This window comes from Hippoglossus hippoglossus, chromosome 2 (assembly GCF_009819705.1).
Source record: "Hippoglossus hippoglossus isolate fHipHip1 chromosome 2, fHipHip1.pri, whole genome shotgun sequence".
Taxonomy (NCBI): Eukaryota; Metazoa; Chordata; class Actinopteri; order Pleuronectiformes; family Pleuronectidae; genus Hippoglossus; species Hippoglossus hippoglossus.
In genome coordinates this window covers 6,876,427-6,894,174 of record NC_047152.1, presented here as the reverse complement: position 1 = coordinate 6,894,174, position 17,748 = coordinate 6,876,427, and the positions used below count along the sequence as shown (strand labels likewise).

Genomic DNA, 17,748 nt, shown 5'->3' with positions numbered 1-17,748 from the left:
CAGGTTTTTTATTTGCGTCGTTTCTTTTCTGGTCTTTTGTTATGTGACTCGTTTTTTGGGAAGTTTTCCCTCATCTAAGTGTTGAGAACAGAAGGTGTCGCACCTTTTACAGATTGTCAATATGGGTTACACAAATAAAATTTGATTTGCACTTTGGGGCCACCGTACTAAATCAGCTTTAAATTGACACAAGTCACCATTTATTTTTGACTATTTAAAATAAAGTTTGTTTGCTATGAGCAGATCAAACAAATAGTATATTATATTTTACTTCTCACCCAGTTTCACTACAAGGATAATTAAAAGCCTGAGTTATAAAACTGAAATAGATACTGTATGTGTATTACCTACCCTTTTGATCTTTTTAAAATGCAACCAAATATGTCCCTTAACATTTTCATATATTTCTAGTTATATTTAGCCCTCTTGTGACATTATTACAGTTATTGCAATATTCTTTATCCAATTACTCTGACGACCGTTTAGAGACATTCTTTAAATTTTATTGTATCATACACATTCATGAAGGGAACATGATGCAATATATAATGAATCTCCTAGACAGAGCTAAGATCAACAGTCACTTTATAGTATCATCGCAGGCACTGAGTTGAAATGGGAGTGGGGAACACCACTGCATGATCCGTTTAAAGAAATGTGATTACACCCTCCATGTATTTCTTCCTGTTACTCAAATGAAAAAGCAGCACACAGTGAACAACACTGGAGAGCATATGCTTATATATACAGCAACTGTCTACTTGTCTTATCTTGATAAATGAGATGAAGGTCTTCTATTATTTGTTATGTTTGATCGGTACACAAAGCCGTAATGAATCACGTACTTCGACAAATAGACAAATAAGGAGGCCTCTTTTCAAGACCCGGATACAAAAGAAAAAGCAAGTTTCTACAAGTTATGAACTTACAAAATATTGCTTTGAACACTACAAGCAGTTATAAGAAGTAATAATCAAGTGCCCCAAATCGGAAATATCACAAAATGACCGAGTGGCACAATATAATTTGTTTATTATATTTTAGACTCAGGTTCAAACATTAAAAAAAACAACAAATCATTTTCTCAAAAAAAATATGGAAAAAATAAGCTAAGCTCAATCAATAACTTAACTTAAAATTACTTCACCATCCCTCAGACACTAAAGGCTACTAAACTTGGCGCTATGTTTGTTTTGTTTGTATGAAGAACACGAGCGTGTGTTTCAGTCCGTCAATCACAGCTCGTCGGTCGACTCTGACATGGATCGCTCCCTCCTCTCCCACCCTGTGACAAAGTTGAGCAGGTCCACGGCCGTCACCACCCCGAACACCATCTGCTTCAGGCTGGGAGAGCCGTCTGTCAAGTCTGGTGGAAGGACGGAGGGAACAGGAGAACAGTGTTGATGATTTATTACTGACAAAACATTTGTCTGTGTGTAAAATACTATAATGCAAGTGAAAAATGTTTGATTGTATGTGAGCCTACTGCATGTAGACAGGAGATAGTCTATTAAAAAAATTAAAAGCAGTGTTATTATACTATTTGGCCACTTGGAGGCAGCAGAACACACTGTAAACGACATATTTTCACCTCTTGTTGATAAGAGGAACTTTTGCCTGTTTTCATATCGATCAACTATGAAGCAACATTAGAATTTATTAGGACTCAAGTTTCTGTCTTTGTGATAATATTTACTCTCTTTTAGTTCCATGTTGGTTTTCATTAACTCCTGAGGGAAATACAGTAGAGCTTTTGGTGATAGAGGCCGACGTGCCCCGTTAACAAAAACATGTGATTTCCACAAAATAATGTATATGTCCCTAACCAGACACCAGCCCTCGCTTCAAAATATATCAAATATACTGCAGCTGCTTTTTAGGATTTTCAGTTAAATGATTTAAAAGGTTTTTTTCCTCTGCGTTAACACAACCACACACTCGCACACAAAAAGCTGAGGTGTTTCAACCGTGAGTTGACCGAAATCAGTTTATCTCTGGGATTCTTGCCGTCGGGCCGGACTTTGGTCCTCGTGTATCAGAGAAACGATCAGTGTCACTCTGAGTCAAACAGTGTTGCTTCCAAACATGGTTGTGATGGCGTGCTGCGTTCAAGAGCGGTCAATAATGAGTCCTTGAGACAGACATTGACCCTGCACATGCTCACTCAGTCTAAACTGCTGAAGATAACAACACGCATCAGCTGATTTGAGATAAATGTGAATACATTTAAATTAATTAATTAAAGACATTATTTCTAGGTTCAATTCCATCGAACAAAATTTTTTTTAACATTAATTTAAGCATCTTCTTACGTGTGTGTGTGTGAAAATGTTCTTTACTCACATTGGATCTGTTCATGTACAACCAGGGCAAAGTGATCGGTCTCCAGAATCCGGGACAGCTTTCCCAAGTTATCGGTCAGACGGATCTGTGGAAGCAAAAAGCTTTTTAGCAGAAAGCAAACTGTGGTATTTTCTCAGACCTTTAAGAGCTGAGAAATATTTTCCATTTCGCATCAGGTGGACTCACTAATGAGGGATTTTTAAAAAGTTCTTCTAAAGCAGAGTTCACACGATTTGTGGGAATCGAATCGGGATTAAGAATGAACAAATGAAACCTGTTAAACCAGAGATGTTTGAAGTGTTGTCTGACCTGTTTGAACTGCTTGTAGAGCACTTTGCTGACCGGGTCTGACACCTTGATTTTCCCTGCCAGGATCAATGCCAACAGGTTCCCCAAAGTCACCATGCCCAGAATTAACCTGCACAAAGACACACAGAGGTTGGAGTTAAACCTCCGCAGTGCACGCAAGGAGCCGAGGGACTGTGGGATACAGAGGCTCCAGATGTGCAGTATTTCAGCCCTCACCCAGCCTCATCCACTACGGGAGCCTGGTCGAATCCCTTCTCCTTGAGGATTTTGATTGTCTTCTGGCAGCTGACGGTGGGCAGCACGGTGAGGGGGGCCGACAGGTTCAAACCCTGCAGCTTCAAGTTCCACCACCTGACGCACAGGAGAGACGCCAGGGTTCAGGTTTCACAAAACCAAACAACAAGAGGAGGAAAACACCCTTTAATTACACACACCATGGCTTCTTCACCATGAGGTCCTCCTCCCTCAGGAAGCCCTTGTCTACCATCCACTTGTCACTCAGGAATTTGGACCTGGAGGGTGGGAAATAAAGAGGCGTGTTAGTATTAACACAAGGAACAGAAACAAAACCAGTACTGAAGGTCCACTGAACATAAGCTGCTTTCAGACATGATCGTGTGTATTCTGGAGCCATTTTGTTTTGGAAAAGAAAATCATTGCTGCTGCTTTAACCATGAAAGTTATGGTTGTGACTTTTCAGTGACACTGAGTGGTTTGTTTCTAGTCATTGCACACGTGGGACTCTCACATGTAGTTGCGGATGGAGTCTGGCAGGATGACCACGCAGCGCTGGCCCTCCTTCAGCTCCTTGGCGACGTTCACCGCCGCTGCCATGGCCGTTCCAGAGCTGCCTCCTGTCAAAGAAAAGAGCGGACACGTGAGAGGGATTCAAACTCGTGCAGTGAGAGATTCGGACTTTGCAACTTCACGCAGGACTCACCGCACAGCAGACCCTCATCTCGGATCAGCATACGGGACATGTTGAAGGACTCCTCGTCATTGGTCTTATACCAGGTATCAATCACCTGGGGAAAAAAAACAGTAAAAGATTAAAATAAGCAGTTGTGAGTCAGATAAACGTAAGAAAAGGAAAAAGGAAGGAAAGGAAAAGAAGTTAAGTGGAACTCACTGATCTGTCGAGCACGGTGGGGATGAAGTCGTACCCGATGCCCTCCACCTCGTACTGGGTTTTATCCGTCTTGTTAATCTCCTCAGGCTCAGCCAGGATGGAGCCTTCTGGGTCGACACCAACAATCTGCACACACCATTTATAAATAATGAGAGGCTCAGCAGAGAGTAATTCCACTTCCTTTCAGCCGTGGCTGGAAAGAGAATGAAAATAGTTATGACAGAGACGACTAACCTTGATGTTGGGGCATTTCTCCTTCAGTTTGCGGGCGATACCTGTGATCGTCCCCCCTGTGCCTGCTCCGGCCACCAGCATGTCCAGTTTGCCTGTTGGGAGGGGACGAGTGGAGATTTGAAGGTACGACAAGAAGGGAAATCTAGTTGAATTTTAAATAGTTTCAGTTTAAGTGCTGTGGGCAAAAGGGCCTTCGTACCGCCACACTGCTCCAGGATCTCTTCGGCGGTGGTGTCGTAGTGAGCCAGCGGATTGCTCGGGTTACGGTACTGGTCCAGGATGTGGGAGTCGGGTATCTCGTTCTTGAGGCGCCAGGCGACGCCCACGTGAGACTCCGGCGAGTCGAAGCGAGCGCTGGTGGGCGTGCGGACGATCTCGGCTCCGAGAGCTCTCAACACGTCCACCTGGCCAGAAACATGGGAAATAAAGTCAGGACAAAAAGGGCAGAATGAAGTGAACAATTAAAAGTGGATGATTATATGTATCACATATATTACACATTCCCTCTGTGCAGGTACCTATGTATGTAAGCTGCATATAAAAGCAGATTTGCAACATGTGTAACTTAAGGATTATAAACCATGACATAACCATTACCACAGGCTCCTTCACATTAAAAATCCCATGAGGGTTTAAAAAGTATTTGTAACTGAATGACTCTGCAAAGTGAGTCTATTAATAGTTTAGAGTTTTGCATAATATCTGTGCAGAGAAGGTAATTATTAAGACATTCTCATCTTTTAACGAGCCTGAAACAGGCTGGGTTAAAAAAAACAAGTGGTCAAGTGGTAAAAGGAAACACGCGAACATCTCCTGCATCGAGTTTCAGTTAGTTGCCCTTCTGTTTTTTATACAAGCCCAGAAAACATTTAGGGAAAAGGCAGCAACACAGTGATACAAATGTAAAGAATCTGCTTTTCGGTAAATTTAATTTTCAAACAATGGACTGAAAATTGTTGAAAACTAAACTCACAAAAATAACTACTTTTCACCCCTTGGAAGCTGCTTTTCCCTGTCATTTCCTCAGAGGACATGAACACACCATAAGATTTCATGATAGTAACAGTTGATAATTGACAGCAATCAATCAAAATCAGTTCAGGGAATCAATAGCAATCAGTTTGAAAATTCATAGGGACTTTGTTTACGATGAAACACACACTGACCTTCTCCATGCTCATCTTCTCCGGCATGACAATAATGCAGCGGTAACCTTTCACTGCTGCAGCCAGGGCCAATCCAATACCTACACACACACACAGACACACACACGTTTGACAAGACTGCTGGTCGACACAAGCCTTTAAATTACCTTCCTTCTACTCATTCATGAGCAGAATAACACATGTGCTTCATTACCGTTTCCAGCTCAGTTTGTTTGTTTACAACGGATTTCCAAGAAACTCTGTGGAAGGATGAGTCACGGCCCAAGAAAGAAGCCATTAAACTTTTGTTTTGAGGATCCAGACACAGGAGCAGGTCCAGGATTTCCTTTTTATCAACTTATCATTCTTCCTCTATGGAAATCATGATCTGCGTTGATTGTTTTGTTTTGCTACAAGGTTTGATTGACGCGGACTGGTGGAGGTGCACGCTCCACTGGAAATCATTCTACGTACCAGTGTTTCCAGAGGTCGGCTCTATAAGGGTGTCTCCAGGCTTGAGGAGCCCGGCTCTCTCAGCATCCTCCACCATCCGCAGGCTGATCCGGTCCTTGACGCTGCCGCCGGCATTGAAGTACTCACACTTGGCCACTGAAGAAAAACACGCAACAGAACAGAGAGATTTGTTGCGGCTTTATGATGCAATGATGCAGGATGGAACAAATTCAGAGCCAAACTTGTTTGCATGGTGTCAATGAGTTCAACTTATCAAACAGCTTTGGTTTGATCTGAGAATGTGTCTTGGCTCGAGTGCTGGGTGACTCACGTATTTCACATTTGAGTCCAAACGCTTTGGGGATTTTGTTGATGCGGACCAAAGGAGTGTCGCCGATCCTGTGCAGGATGTTTGGGAGAATGGTCGGGGCGACGTTCCTGGGAGGACGAAGCAGGAAGAAGAATTAATGATTCGTTGGAAAGAGAAACAAGTCAGACATTGCATGTGTTTGCATGCAGGTCCACCACAAAGGTGTGGTTGTGACACTTACTGCAATGTGTTGAAAACCAGTGTTTACGTTTCAGGTATTGCTTTGAATTGGTTTTCATTGGGTTTAACAACAAAAGTTCAGTCCTACAGAAGCGTGGGGTTTGATTGGAAATCGTTGTTTCTGGTGAAAGTCGACACAACACTGACCTTGGAACTTGCGTGTGAGGAGAGTCGGCTCCCGAGGCTCCCAGGGTCCATTTGCAGCGGCTGGGAAGGTCGGGCCGGATCCATTTCCTCTCGGGAGAGGCGTTCTTTGTGCTGATCTGAATGGTTTGGTGCGACTCCTCGGTGTCCACCGCAGTGGGTTTCTTGTCGACCCCGTTCAGCGGTAACGAGCCCTCCCGCAGTTTGCCCTCTCCGTTGGAGTGGTTGTGCAGCTTGGCAGCGTGAGGGCACACGGGGCCGTTGGCGGGGGCCTCTTTGGTGGAGGGAACTGACGGCATGGCTTACCCTGGGGAGACAGGGAAATATGTGATTATTATAAGATTGGTGGCGTTTTTGCATAATTCATAGGTTTTGATGAAAAGCAACTTCCATATTTCAGGTACGGGCATCTAAGCGTTTGTGTAATTTGCTGCAGCTTGATTAAATTTAAAGGGACTGCTGGACATTGGACGAGGTAGGATTTCTATAGTTTTAAATATAGAAAAAAACAGAGAGAACACAGTCTGTACACAGTTAATGAAGATTTACAACTTCTAATGAACTCAATAATCCTCCAACCCGTCTGTGCACGGAGAGAAAATTTCCATTATATGTTTTCATTTTCTTCTTTGTTTTATGAGGCTTTTATACCTTAATTTACTGTCTCAGGTCTGCAAACTGTGTCATATTCAGCTGTCTTAGACATCTTACATATTATTACATAACAGCAGAAGCCAGTAGAAAAAAAACACTGCACCACCCTTCCTTCTTTTAATGCTGAGTCATGTCAGCACAAAGGATCAATCTTCACCAGGAGATTTGGCAGAGAACTGTTGTAATTTCCTCAACACTGTGTAGGACTGACACTTTGTTGGGCAACAAAGTTTCAGTCCTGCACAGTCATGTGAGAAACAAAAGGACAGTGCAGCCGTGCACGTCCATCTCACATTATCTCTGTTTGTGAATGTAAAGCTGAAATCTACTCAATCATTGGTTGTTTCCAGCAATAAAAGGTTGTAAAACTCGCCCATATGGAGCTAAATGTTAAACATTATTGTAAGTGGAGGTCAGTGGCGCTGCCGGGTGATAAATATCAGCAGTCAGTCAACCAGTGAGGGGCTGGGAAAATGGATAAGTAATTAAAAGTTTGTCAACTGATAGGAAATGAATTGGAAAATGTAGTTGATTTTATAGTTTTAATTGATTATAATCAACAATGGGAAAACAATTGCCAGAAATCTTCCAGATCTGATCTATTTCACAGATCTGTTTAACAGAACAAAACCTCTCATGCATCTAAATCTCTGTTTAACTTGTTAATACGCGCATTAGGTTTCTCCATCGTCCCATGAAGCGTCAATAACACACAGCGTACACAGGGGCCAGCTGTTAAACCAGGGGCCCCCTTTAATGGCTCTGCCGTCAGTTCAGAGAGGTTCTCAAAGATAAGTCAACAACAGTCATCTGCTGCTGACTCCTGTGGACCACCACCACATGTTCAGACATGTACAGTAAAACAAACAGAACACCAGTGCTTCGCTGCTACTTCTGAAACAAGGACTCTTCCTCGGGAAGCATCACCACAAACAGACGTTCGATACCAGTATCAGAAATGCCCGGTTTCAGTTCGCAAATCTATGTATCGATGCAATACCACATCTTTAAAATATATATGTGTCACCCCTGATAAAAGCGGATGTTTCTTTTCTCAGAAATCACTTCTTCTCCAATGATGACAAAGAATTCCCACAAGTATGATACGACATCGTGTTCACTATGACTAAGAAATCGAGGTCATCGCCAAGGCAAAGGAAAATAATTAGGAAACCGCATTCAAACAACACGACAAACTCGACAACGCAAGAAAGCTGACCAACAAACTCATCAGGTTCATTGTTGTGTTTGCCTATAGATTTATTTAGCTGTGTCCTTTTTCAGTTCTGACAAACTAGATAATAAAAGAAGTCCAATGGCATTTACTCTCTACATGTATTTATTTCTCAGTGAGCAGGATAAAGCTGTTAAATATAAGTTTTTAAACGTGCTGGTGTGGTATCAGTGTATCTTGTTTATCTAAAAGGAGTGTTTTCACTGTTCAAGCTGCAACCTACTCCATCACCATCTCCTCTCAATCTTCGCCATTAACCCTCCTTTGCTGTCCAAGTCAGATTCCCGAGGGGCCGGGCCAGTCGTGCTGCATATTCAGGTTATACTGGCTTGGGCGTGCTCGGTGTGGGAGAGAGCGTTGGTGACATGCGGTGACCTCTCAGGTTGAACAGGGCAACTTGATCCTTTGTGAATGCAAATGCGGCACTGAGCCCAGGCAGTAAAAAAGACTCGGGGTGGGGGGATGGAGAAACTTCAATTTCTCTAATTCTCCTCACTTGAGCCAAGGATCCTCAAATACCTACCAGGCCAAAGAGCTATAAAAAAAATGAAATCACCTGATCCGAGCCTGGCTAGATTAAACCCAAACTAATGAAAAACCCCTTGTAATATTCTTACCATATCAGACTTGGTTATCTGCTTAAACTCTGGCGTTTCTAATCTCCTGTGGTATGTTCACAGCTCCCCCCTTTTCTCAGACTTTTCTGGATGTGAGATTTTTCCAGTAAGTGGCACAGGGGTTGCTCGAACCGCTCGACCAGCTGCTCGCCACAACACAGGAGGCACAGCAGCACAAGAAGAGCGTGGCTATAGATATCCACTCAGCCATAACAAATGGTGGGGCCAAATGTGAGCAGCAGGAATGCACGGCCCTGGAGACCCCCGGTATCAAACCCCTCACTTTATGATGACCTCTGAACTCCAATGCAAAAGTGTGACCATCACTGGAAGGAGATTAGAGCTGATGGTTACTACAGGGTGGTTCAGTAAAAGGCTGAGTGATTTATTAGATGATCAGAAGCATAATCGATTGTGATTATTGCATGTTTGTGTTTTAGGAATATTTAAAATGACAACTTCTGTTATGATCAGCTCCTTGTGAGTTTTAACCGTAAAAGAGAAAAAAGTAAATATGGTTGGGGTTTGAACCTTTGCTCAGAATACCCAGTCCCCTCGGGGCTTCTGGGGAATGGTGATGGGCATGCAATGACGGGTAAATAGATCGATAGTAGCATCCCTGCAGCAAATGATCGTTTATCTGCCGCATCGAACAAAGAAATAAAACACGTGAGAAAACGAAAGGATGACAACGAAGAACAGACACGATCCGGCTGATTTGATGGAGGAGAACAGAGAGAAACACACACGCGACTGGAAGAATTCACTGAAAAGAACCACACGGGATTCAAACGTATGGATTTTCGTGATCGGCGGAAAGAAAACGCAACACCGCATCGTCCGATCAGGCGCTGTTGCAGTGTTGCATCAGAAAAACGCATCTGCGGACCCGCGTTCACGCACAGAACGTGACATAAAACCCCACGTGGATGCGTGAAATTCTCCCCTTGATCTTAAACCCCACTCACCTGATGACGCGTTCAAAAAGCCGTTGATCCAAAGAGTAAATACAGCGGGGGGAAAAACGCGTCGCTCCCCGTGAAACGGTGCCGGCGGAGTGAGCAGCATCCGTGCGAGGGCTCCGGATTCTTTCGTGACGACACACGTGGGAGGACGTGGGTAAAGTTTCACGGCGTCCTCTCATTGGTTGCCGTGAGGGCGTCTGTTTGGTGAACCCCGCCAATCCGAGCGCAGGGTTCCCCAACCAAAAGGGCATCTGGGAAAAAGTGGGCGCGCGACACATGTTTACTTTTTGTATTGACCGAACACGGTCCGCACGAAAACACATGTTACCACTTGTTTACGTGTCTGTTGTTCACACTCTCGTCAATTAAAAAGCAGAATAATGATCAGAAGTTAGCTTAAGTTTATTTTAAATCTTAGTCTTTTGTTGCCCTTTTCCCTCAAATTTAGAGAGAAGACATCACCTGTGTTAAGACAGCTGCCATGCTCACTGAAGGTGATCTATGAATTTTGGAACACCGATAAGAATAATTGATAACGTTCCCTGTCATAGATCAATTTGATTCGCTGGAAATTAGTCCGGTACAATGTCAAGTCAGCGTGTCCTTGTTTGGACCCTGTAAAGAAATGTACCCGTAACACTTTAGTTGTTTTCGTCTGTTTGTTTGTCAGCCGGATAACGACAGAACGTTTTTAAGCCACAACCAGGAAACTTTAACATGGCTGTTGGTGGAGATAGTTTTATCCGAAATCGTTTGTCATAAGTTAAAATTTGTTTTATCAAATTACCTGTTACTTGATGTAATTAATCTTTCACCACTGGTTTCAACGTGTGCATTCATGGAAAATAAAATGATGAAGTAAAGCATGTTTTGCTTTACGCTTCCCATAAATCCCTACATGAGAAATAATGTAATGTTCTTCTGAGTTACAAATATGTTTTATTTAGAAAGCGACACAAGCTCGTCTTTAAAAAAGGGAATAAAAGAAACAAAAAAAACCGTCATACAATTCACCAAAAAGAAAATAACTTTGTCATCACGGCTGGGGTGGAGAGGGAAGGATGTGCTGTGGGAACATTGGGACAGTCTTGGCTTCCTTTAGAACCTTCCAGAGCGCTCCCGATCCCTCGACCTTCGCCTTTCACGATCCCGCCGTCGATCCCTGGAGCGGGAGCGTTGTTCCCGGGAGCGCGAGCCAGAGCGGTGCCTGCAGGGAGAAAAGAAAGGATTAACTTCCAAATTAACACCTTTCCTCAAATAGAACAACGTTCACCTTCTGGATTCCCATACCTTTTCCTCCGGCGGCCATACAATTCCCTTCGAAGTTCCCGTGATATTGGTTTAAGGTGCATGAAGTTGCAGAAACCGCCTCGGGTGCACTCTCTGTAGGAAGGCAGTCCATCAAGAGTTAAAACATGTTAGCCTTGAATCCGGTGACACCGTGAAACAAGAACATAAACAAGCTGAACACTTCATGCCCCTTTCATGTCAGTGGATACTGTGCTTCAGGTGGTGTATATTCATATGAAATGAGCCCTGTGCATTTAAGCAGAGTAAACCTGTAGCTTTCAGAATTCATGGTATTCTGGAGCCTCAGGCCAACTCACTGATTGAACTGGTTTGTAATCCAGCTTTAGTTACAGGATAAACAGTGGAGCTTTATCTTGGTTTTTCTGACTTTACCCTGCGGCATCACACAAGCTCTTTAATATAAATTTGCTTCTTGGATAAACCTGATATAGAAATATTGTATTAAATCACCTGCTGTGAAGAAAAGCTCCTCCACTTTTCCTTGCGTCACTCACCCCATTTCATACTGGCGGCAGCAAGCTTCCCTGAAGTCCGTGACCGGGGAGAGCTCTGCGTGGATGGGTTGAGCATTGAACCAGCGGTTGTTCAGGTCCATGACTGCTTTCTCTGCATCCTCCTCACGACGGAACTACACGCAGAGGATACTGTACTTAGGCAATAACTAGGGAGAGTTAATTAACTTTATGGTATTGTATCTGGAGCACAAATTAAACAGTTCTAAGTTGGAAGTATTTTAAAAATGCAGGATTTCACTTCATTTAACTACAGTCATATTACCTTTTTAAATCGACATATTAGTTCCTCCTCTTGTTAATAAATTCAGATCCATCACCAACCTTAACGTAGACGTTGCCGACGAGGTGGTCGCCCAAGTTATCGCACACGTTCATCTCCTCCACCTCTCCGTACTTCTCCTCCATCTCTGTGAACACCTCCTGTTTTGAAAAAAAAAAAGAGATAAATAATCAAACTGTCCAACAGTTTCTTTTTAGCATTTATTAAAATTAAAAGCCGCTAACAAGAAAATCTGTTAATCCAGTCGACCACTAAAACCAATTTACTGGTGGGTAAACCCTGTGGATTAAAATTACATTTATTTTCAAATATTACCACAATGAGAATCTATTTGTTCATTAATTGTATCTGAAATTTTCCATGAGGTAAAGTACTTCCACCCTGGCTGTGTAAATATTTGCTTCGGACCAAATAAAGGATTCCTGCATCAGCAAAAAACTGGCCACATTTTGGCAAGTCATGTTGCACCTATCAGCAGCAAAGTGTCACAAGAGGCAGATAACACAGCGGCGAGGTTGTGTCCTGCAACATGTGGAATGGAGACAACAAGCACAAAGGTCACTCACCTCAAAGAACTCGTCATAGTGCTCCTGCATTTCCACGTCACTGACGGCACCTGCGAACGTCAACAAGCGACAGTCAAGGCAAAGCTACAAGTGTTTGGAGAAAATGTTTAAATGTACTTCATGATGTGTTAACGGGCAAAACTAACTGTAACAACAAAGCATGATGCTTCGTGCTATTGTAGTTACACTCTGATAAATGTTACCTGGAAACATTCATAACAACGGTCAAAGAGGTAATTCTGCATATTACTGGATGCATGTCTTTCTCTCTCTCTCTTATGGTAACTTGACCTACTTCACCGAAGCAAACCTACAGCTGACCCCTCTCAGCCCCTGTCCACACTCATGTGGATATTTTGTTAAATTGAGCCTCTTGTCCACACGGAAACTTTATTTTAAGTCGCTAAAACTATGATTTTCCTACACACACGTCATTGTTTGCATGTAAAACACAGCGTTTGGGAAACAATGGCGTCACACGTTACTTTGCATGTAGTATATTTCCCTGTTGAGGGACTGATAAAGGATTATCTAATCTTATGCCCACTGTTGCTTTGTGTTATCACTATGCGCCAGAAACAATAGTGGCTACATACTGTCCGACAGGATAATAAGCCCACTGAGCATCGTTGCAATGATTTTCTCTGGTATTTGAGAGATTGTTGGTATAGACTTTATCGCCACCTACTGGCCAAACATGCTTGTTTGAGCGTTTTTGTGATATTGTATGGACAGAGATATTTTGTAAAACCAAGGGGAAAATATTTGTTCAAAAACAATTACGGCAGCAGTGAAGACAAGGCCTTAGTTTTCTCCTGGTTGGGAGTTTTACTTTTAAATGACATCTGCCAATGTTTTAAATGTGTAACCATGTACAGAGGGGCCATGATGTAATACCACACGACTGTTATATCACACAAATAGTATGTAGTCAATATGAAACTGCTGAGTGCAAAGGAAGCAACACAGGAACAGTGAGTTAATTATAGCTGACATAGTCTATCACATCTGTACCATAGGCTCTGAAACCAAAGCTGTCCTGTGCACTCTACTGCACCGCAGAGCCTCGGGTGCATTTGACAGGAAAACATGCAAAACAGCATGAGGCCAGCTATTCTAACTGCAGGAAATCAGGTGACGCATTAGACGTCTCGAGAGGACATATTCCTACACTAAACCAGATTTATGTGGGGAGGTGTGACACAGTGCATCAAGTGGTCAGTGCTGGAGGGTCCTGCGGATGAAGGGAGAACTTACAGTGCAAACCACCAGCAGACTTGAGTTTTGAAGGTTATGAAGGTAAATGTTCAAGAGGGAAATGGTCTGAAATACAAAACGTAAACTTCTGTGATATGGAATCCAACCAAATATAGAGCTGGGGAGGAAAAAATATGTGATTAGATATTTTGCTGTCAGGAAACGGCACCGCGCTCCAGCTACTTATGTGATGGATAAAGCTGCATTCACAGGATACCTGAGAATCTCCACAGCAACAGTTGACCAAAGGTTTTATTATGGAAATGAAAAACAAGAAAAATCTAACACATGAGGATTCAGATCAGTTGTCTGGGATGATTTTTTTTCTTTTACACTACACACGTCTGTAATCAGGGAAAACAAGCAGTAACCACGCGTGTCAGTAACATGTAACATAAACTCAGTGCAGCTTACATTTACTGCTTCTGGAAAAGGACAGACAAAAACGATGCCGGTCAAGTTCGGGTCAGACTCAGATAGTTACAGAAAACTTTACGTGAAAGATAAAATGAAAAAAACTAAAGAATATAAGCAAAACAAAAAGTTCTACTACACTGGACTCTATGTACACACCAAACACAGACACTCGAGAAGCATAATTCCATAATCTGTGGGTGCTGCTCTTTAGGTTTGAGTAGCGCTTGTGACTCTGACACTCTGACACACGTCATCTACACAGCGGAGGAAGAAGGAGGAGTTGGTGCTTATTATAATACACCTTTTTCATGGCAGCCATTTTGACCTGGAATAGTAGGTAAACAGAGGTGTCACTAATCACATTAAAGAAGGTTCTGTTGTATTTAGGTACAAAACCTTAATGGATGTGATAAGTAACACCTGTGTTTACCTACAATTTCATGTCAAACTGGCTGCTGTGAAAAGGGTCTATCGGTAGTACGTGATAACAGATGAATGATTTGAACAGTAGGGAGATTATGACGTCCCAACTGGGTCTCCATCATCACTCAACTAGACGTGAACTCTACTTTAAAGATACTGGCAATTTATTTTCAACTTACAGCGTGAAGCATCTGCGGTCTGGGCACTGTTCTGGGGATTTCGGTAGATGTTCTGAATCAAGATGGTCTGCAGAGGAAAAAAAGGAAACAGTGGTCAAACCAGATTGCGTGATGGTTTTGTGCCATTTCTGTTTACACCAACTTCTAGTTTAGCGTGTTTACATTCTGACAGTCATGCAGGCACAAGATCCTTCATTGCCAAGAATCTGAAGAAAAGAAAACAATGGTGATTACACGTCAGGTAAGGTGTGTAGGTCAAGCTCGTCATACCATGAAATCCTCCTGAAGCCAAAGTTATACTAGCCTGTGAACAGGCCTGGGGTTGCAGCAAGTATAATAAACTTTTCTTTTTACTGTGCTATCATACCACATCTGCTTTGCACTTTTCAAACCACTTTAGCACTATTCCAGTTTGCACTACTCACATCCTTTATACCGTGCATCCAATAATTTCGCACTTTATTGTGAACTAATATGTTCTGTCTACTTAGTAGTTTACACCAGGGATCAGAGGGAAACAGCATTTCACTTGTACAAATAAGATTCTTCTTTTTCCAGAATATATTCAGCAAAGCCCCTGAACCCACGTACAAAGACTGTCTAATAAGTATAATTTCCCCGTAGATGAACAAAATGTTTTATCAAAGAAGTTCACAAATGAAAGCATGGGATTGAAAGCAACATATATTAACCGTGCACATTTTCAAACAGATCAGATTTGTATGCATCTTAAAGTGACTTTTACCTCAAAACCTAGTGGGAGGATGATGTGTGGGTCAGGGAAGCACCAGTGACATGTCGGTGGGGATCCAGCAGTAGTTTTTTTCACTTTGTTGAAGATTGTGAGATACGGTGCTTTTAACACCAATTTCTCAGGGAGTAACTCATGGATGTAGATGAAATGAATCAGGCACATTAAGGGACTGATATCTATGGGTGTGTGAAATTTGGGACTTGGCGGATGTATACGCTCCGAGTGCTGTTTTGATTAGCAGTGAGATGTCAATCTTGCAGAATGAAGCCTTTGTTTTAGGGGGAAACCTCGGTGGATCCTCACCTGGCTGAAGGTCGGTTTGTTGTGCAATCTCGAGCAGCGGTCTCCATGTCTGCAAGCCCCGATTTTTAAAATAGAAGGAACAGTTGACCCTGGAAAAAGAGAGAATAGCATCATCTTTAAAGGCTCAGTGTGAGTGGTGGTTAAATTGCATGTCGCAGCTGAACACCTCTCATCCCCCCCTCCCCTTCCAAACATGAAGGAGAACCAGTAGCCCTCAGCTGTCATAAAAACTCAAAGGGTGTTTAGTTTGTCCAGTCTGGGCTACTGTAAAAAACAAAAATGGCTGCCTCCGTAGAGAGGACCCGCTCCTGATGTAAATATGAAGTGTTTAAACATAAGGGCTCATTCCAGGGTAAATAAAACCACAATTCTTACAATTTAGATGAAACGCAGTAGTGAAAACATCCCTTGTATTATTTGATAATACATTTCTGCCTACAGATCCCTTCAATGTGACACACTGAGCCTTTAAACCTCTGTAGCTCAGGGTTCAGGGGCAACAGGGCAGCATGTGAGCCCACCACACACCCACACTTCAAACTATCCACCGCACTGTTGTTACAGGAGCACAAGGACCACACACACGTGGCTGGTTTAGTAACTTGGGGAAAGTTTCACCCTCTGAAACGAGCAGGAAGCTTCCAGCTGCCTGAGAGAAGCAGCAGCAGCAGCTATGCTAACAACATCATGTATTAACCAAGCCTCTCGCTCCCTGTGTTTCTAAAAAGCTCGTATGCTCCTCGTATTCACGTGTTCGCCAAAAACACAGTGAGGAGTTTGTGTTGTTAAACATCTGTCTGGAAACCAGCAGCACCCAGTGGCTGCAGGTGAGCTAAGGTGTGTTCATGAGTTTCATTCAAAGCGTTAGCTCGGCGTTAGCTTCCTGTTGCTAATGTTAGCTTGTGTGAGGCGTTTCAGCGGCGCTGCGGTAACAACCGGAGCCTGTGAGTGAACCGGAAGGAGCCGCTGCTGACACACGTCACGGTAAACTCACCGCGAAGGAGACTGTTGCGTGAAATGCTCAATAAAACTTACTTGTCTTTCTCTGTGCCGAAAATGGACGCCAGGTACTCCGCCATTTTCGGCTCGTCGCGGACGTAGTGATGTACGTCATGACGTAAACAGAGCTTCGCATGCGCTTTCGGATTGCACTTCCCCTGAGCGCCACACGTGTGCGCTGTTGTTCAGGAAAAATATGTAAAAATATTTCCTATATAGACCGTATATAACAAAGTTGTATCAAATGATATCCATTTATTATTTAGCTTTCCACATCAAAATGTATAATGATAAATGATAAATGATTAAGATAATAGAAATAATAGAATATAAAATGTTACAGAATAAAACAATATTGCATATGAAGGGAGTATTATGCAACACTAATAGAATAAATAGATATTTCACACCTAGTACAATTAATAAATATTGCACATAAGGAGTTGGGATGAATGTTTTAGGTTGGACACTGCAGTGGACGGATGCTGATGTGCTTTTATTTTTCAACAATTTTGAATGCAGTGCTGTTATTCAAGTGTTTACCCAGATGTCAGTGCTTCACCGTGTCTGTATTTATTTCTTTAGTTCAAGACAATAGTGAAAGCAGCAGAGGTTCAGATGCCCTGACCTTTTGTCACATGTGTTTTCATCTATTCAACCCTGACCTCATTAGAATTCAATTTTAGATTCACAAACCTTTTTTCAGAAGTTAAACACAATAGTAACAAATCATATGGGTTAATGGGACAAATTGGTGGAGTGGTCTTTGAAACCTGAAAGATTCATTGGTTGATAAGCAGTCCACAGGCAGTAACCACACACACAAATACACTCACTCACACACTCACACACAATACACTCACTCACACACAAACATCAACAGAGTAGGTATCAAAGCTCAAGAGGCCACAGTATCCCCCCTCTCCTCCTCAGTGCACTCTACATCCTCTGCTGTAACCACACAGCC

The 17,748-nt window shown here is 42.7% G+C and overlaps 2 protein-coding genes across 2 annotated transcripts; both read right to left on the bottom strand.

Moving 5' to 3' along the window:
* Positions 1-1,031: 1,031 nt before the first annotated feature.
* cbsa (cystathionine beta-synthase a) lies at positions 1,032-9,924 on the bottom strand. The gene is made up of 15 exons (XM_034608134.1): positions 9,781-9,924; positions 6,311-6,614; positions 5,945-6,051; positions 5,635-5,769; positions 5,182-5,261; positions 4,215-4,419; positions 4,016-4,107; positions 3,782-3,907; positions 3,593-3,677; positions 3,401-3,506; positions 3,087-3,164; positions 2,869-3,003; positions 2,653-2,761; positions 2,344-2,428; positions 1,032-1,366 (listed from the first exon to the last, which is right to left on the bottom strand). Exons 2-15 carry the CDS (start codon positions 6,604-6,606, stop codon positions 1,236-1,238), a joined length of 1,770 nt encoding a protein of 589 aa, XP_034464025.1. The 5' UTR covers positions 6,607-6,614; positions 9,781-9,924; the 3' UTR covers positions 1,032-1,235.
* Positions 9,925-10,696: 772 nt separating this feature from the next.
* Positions 10,697-16,876, bottom strand: LOC117775729 (splicing factor U2AF 35 kDa subunit-like). The gene is given in 9 exon segments (XM_034609117.1): positions 10,697-10,984; positions 11,068-11,160; positions 11,583-11,716; positions 11,925-12,023; positions 12,450-12,499; positions 14,726-14,792; positions 15,783-15,848; positions 15,850-15,871; positions 16,818-16,876. Coding segments are annotated over 9 exon segments (684 nt in total). The 5' UTR covers positions 16,862-16,876; the 3' UTR covers positions 10,697-10,875.
* Between the last annotated feature and the right edge of the window lie 872 nt (positions 16,877-17,748).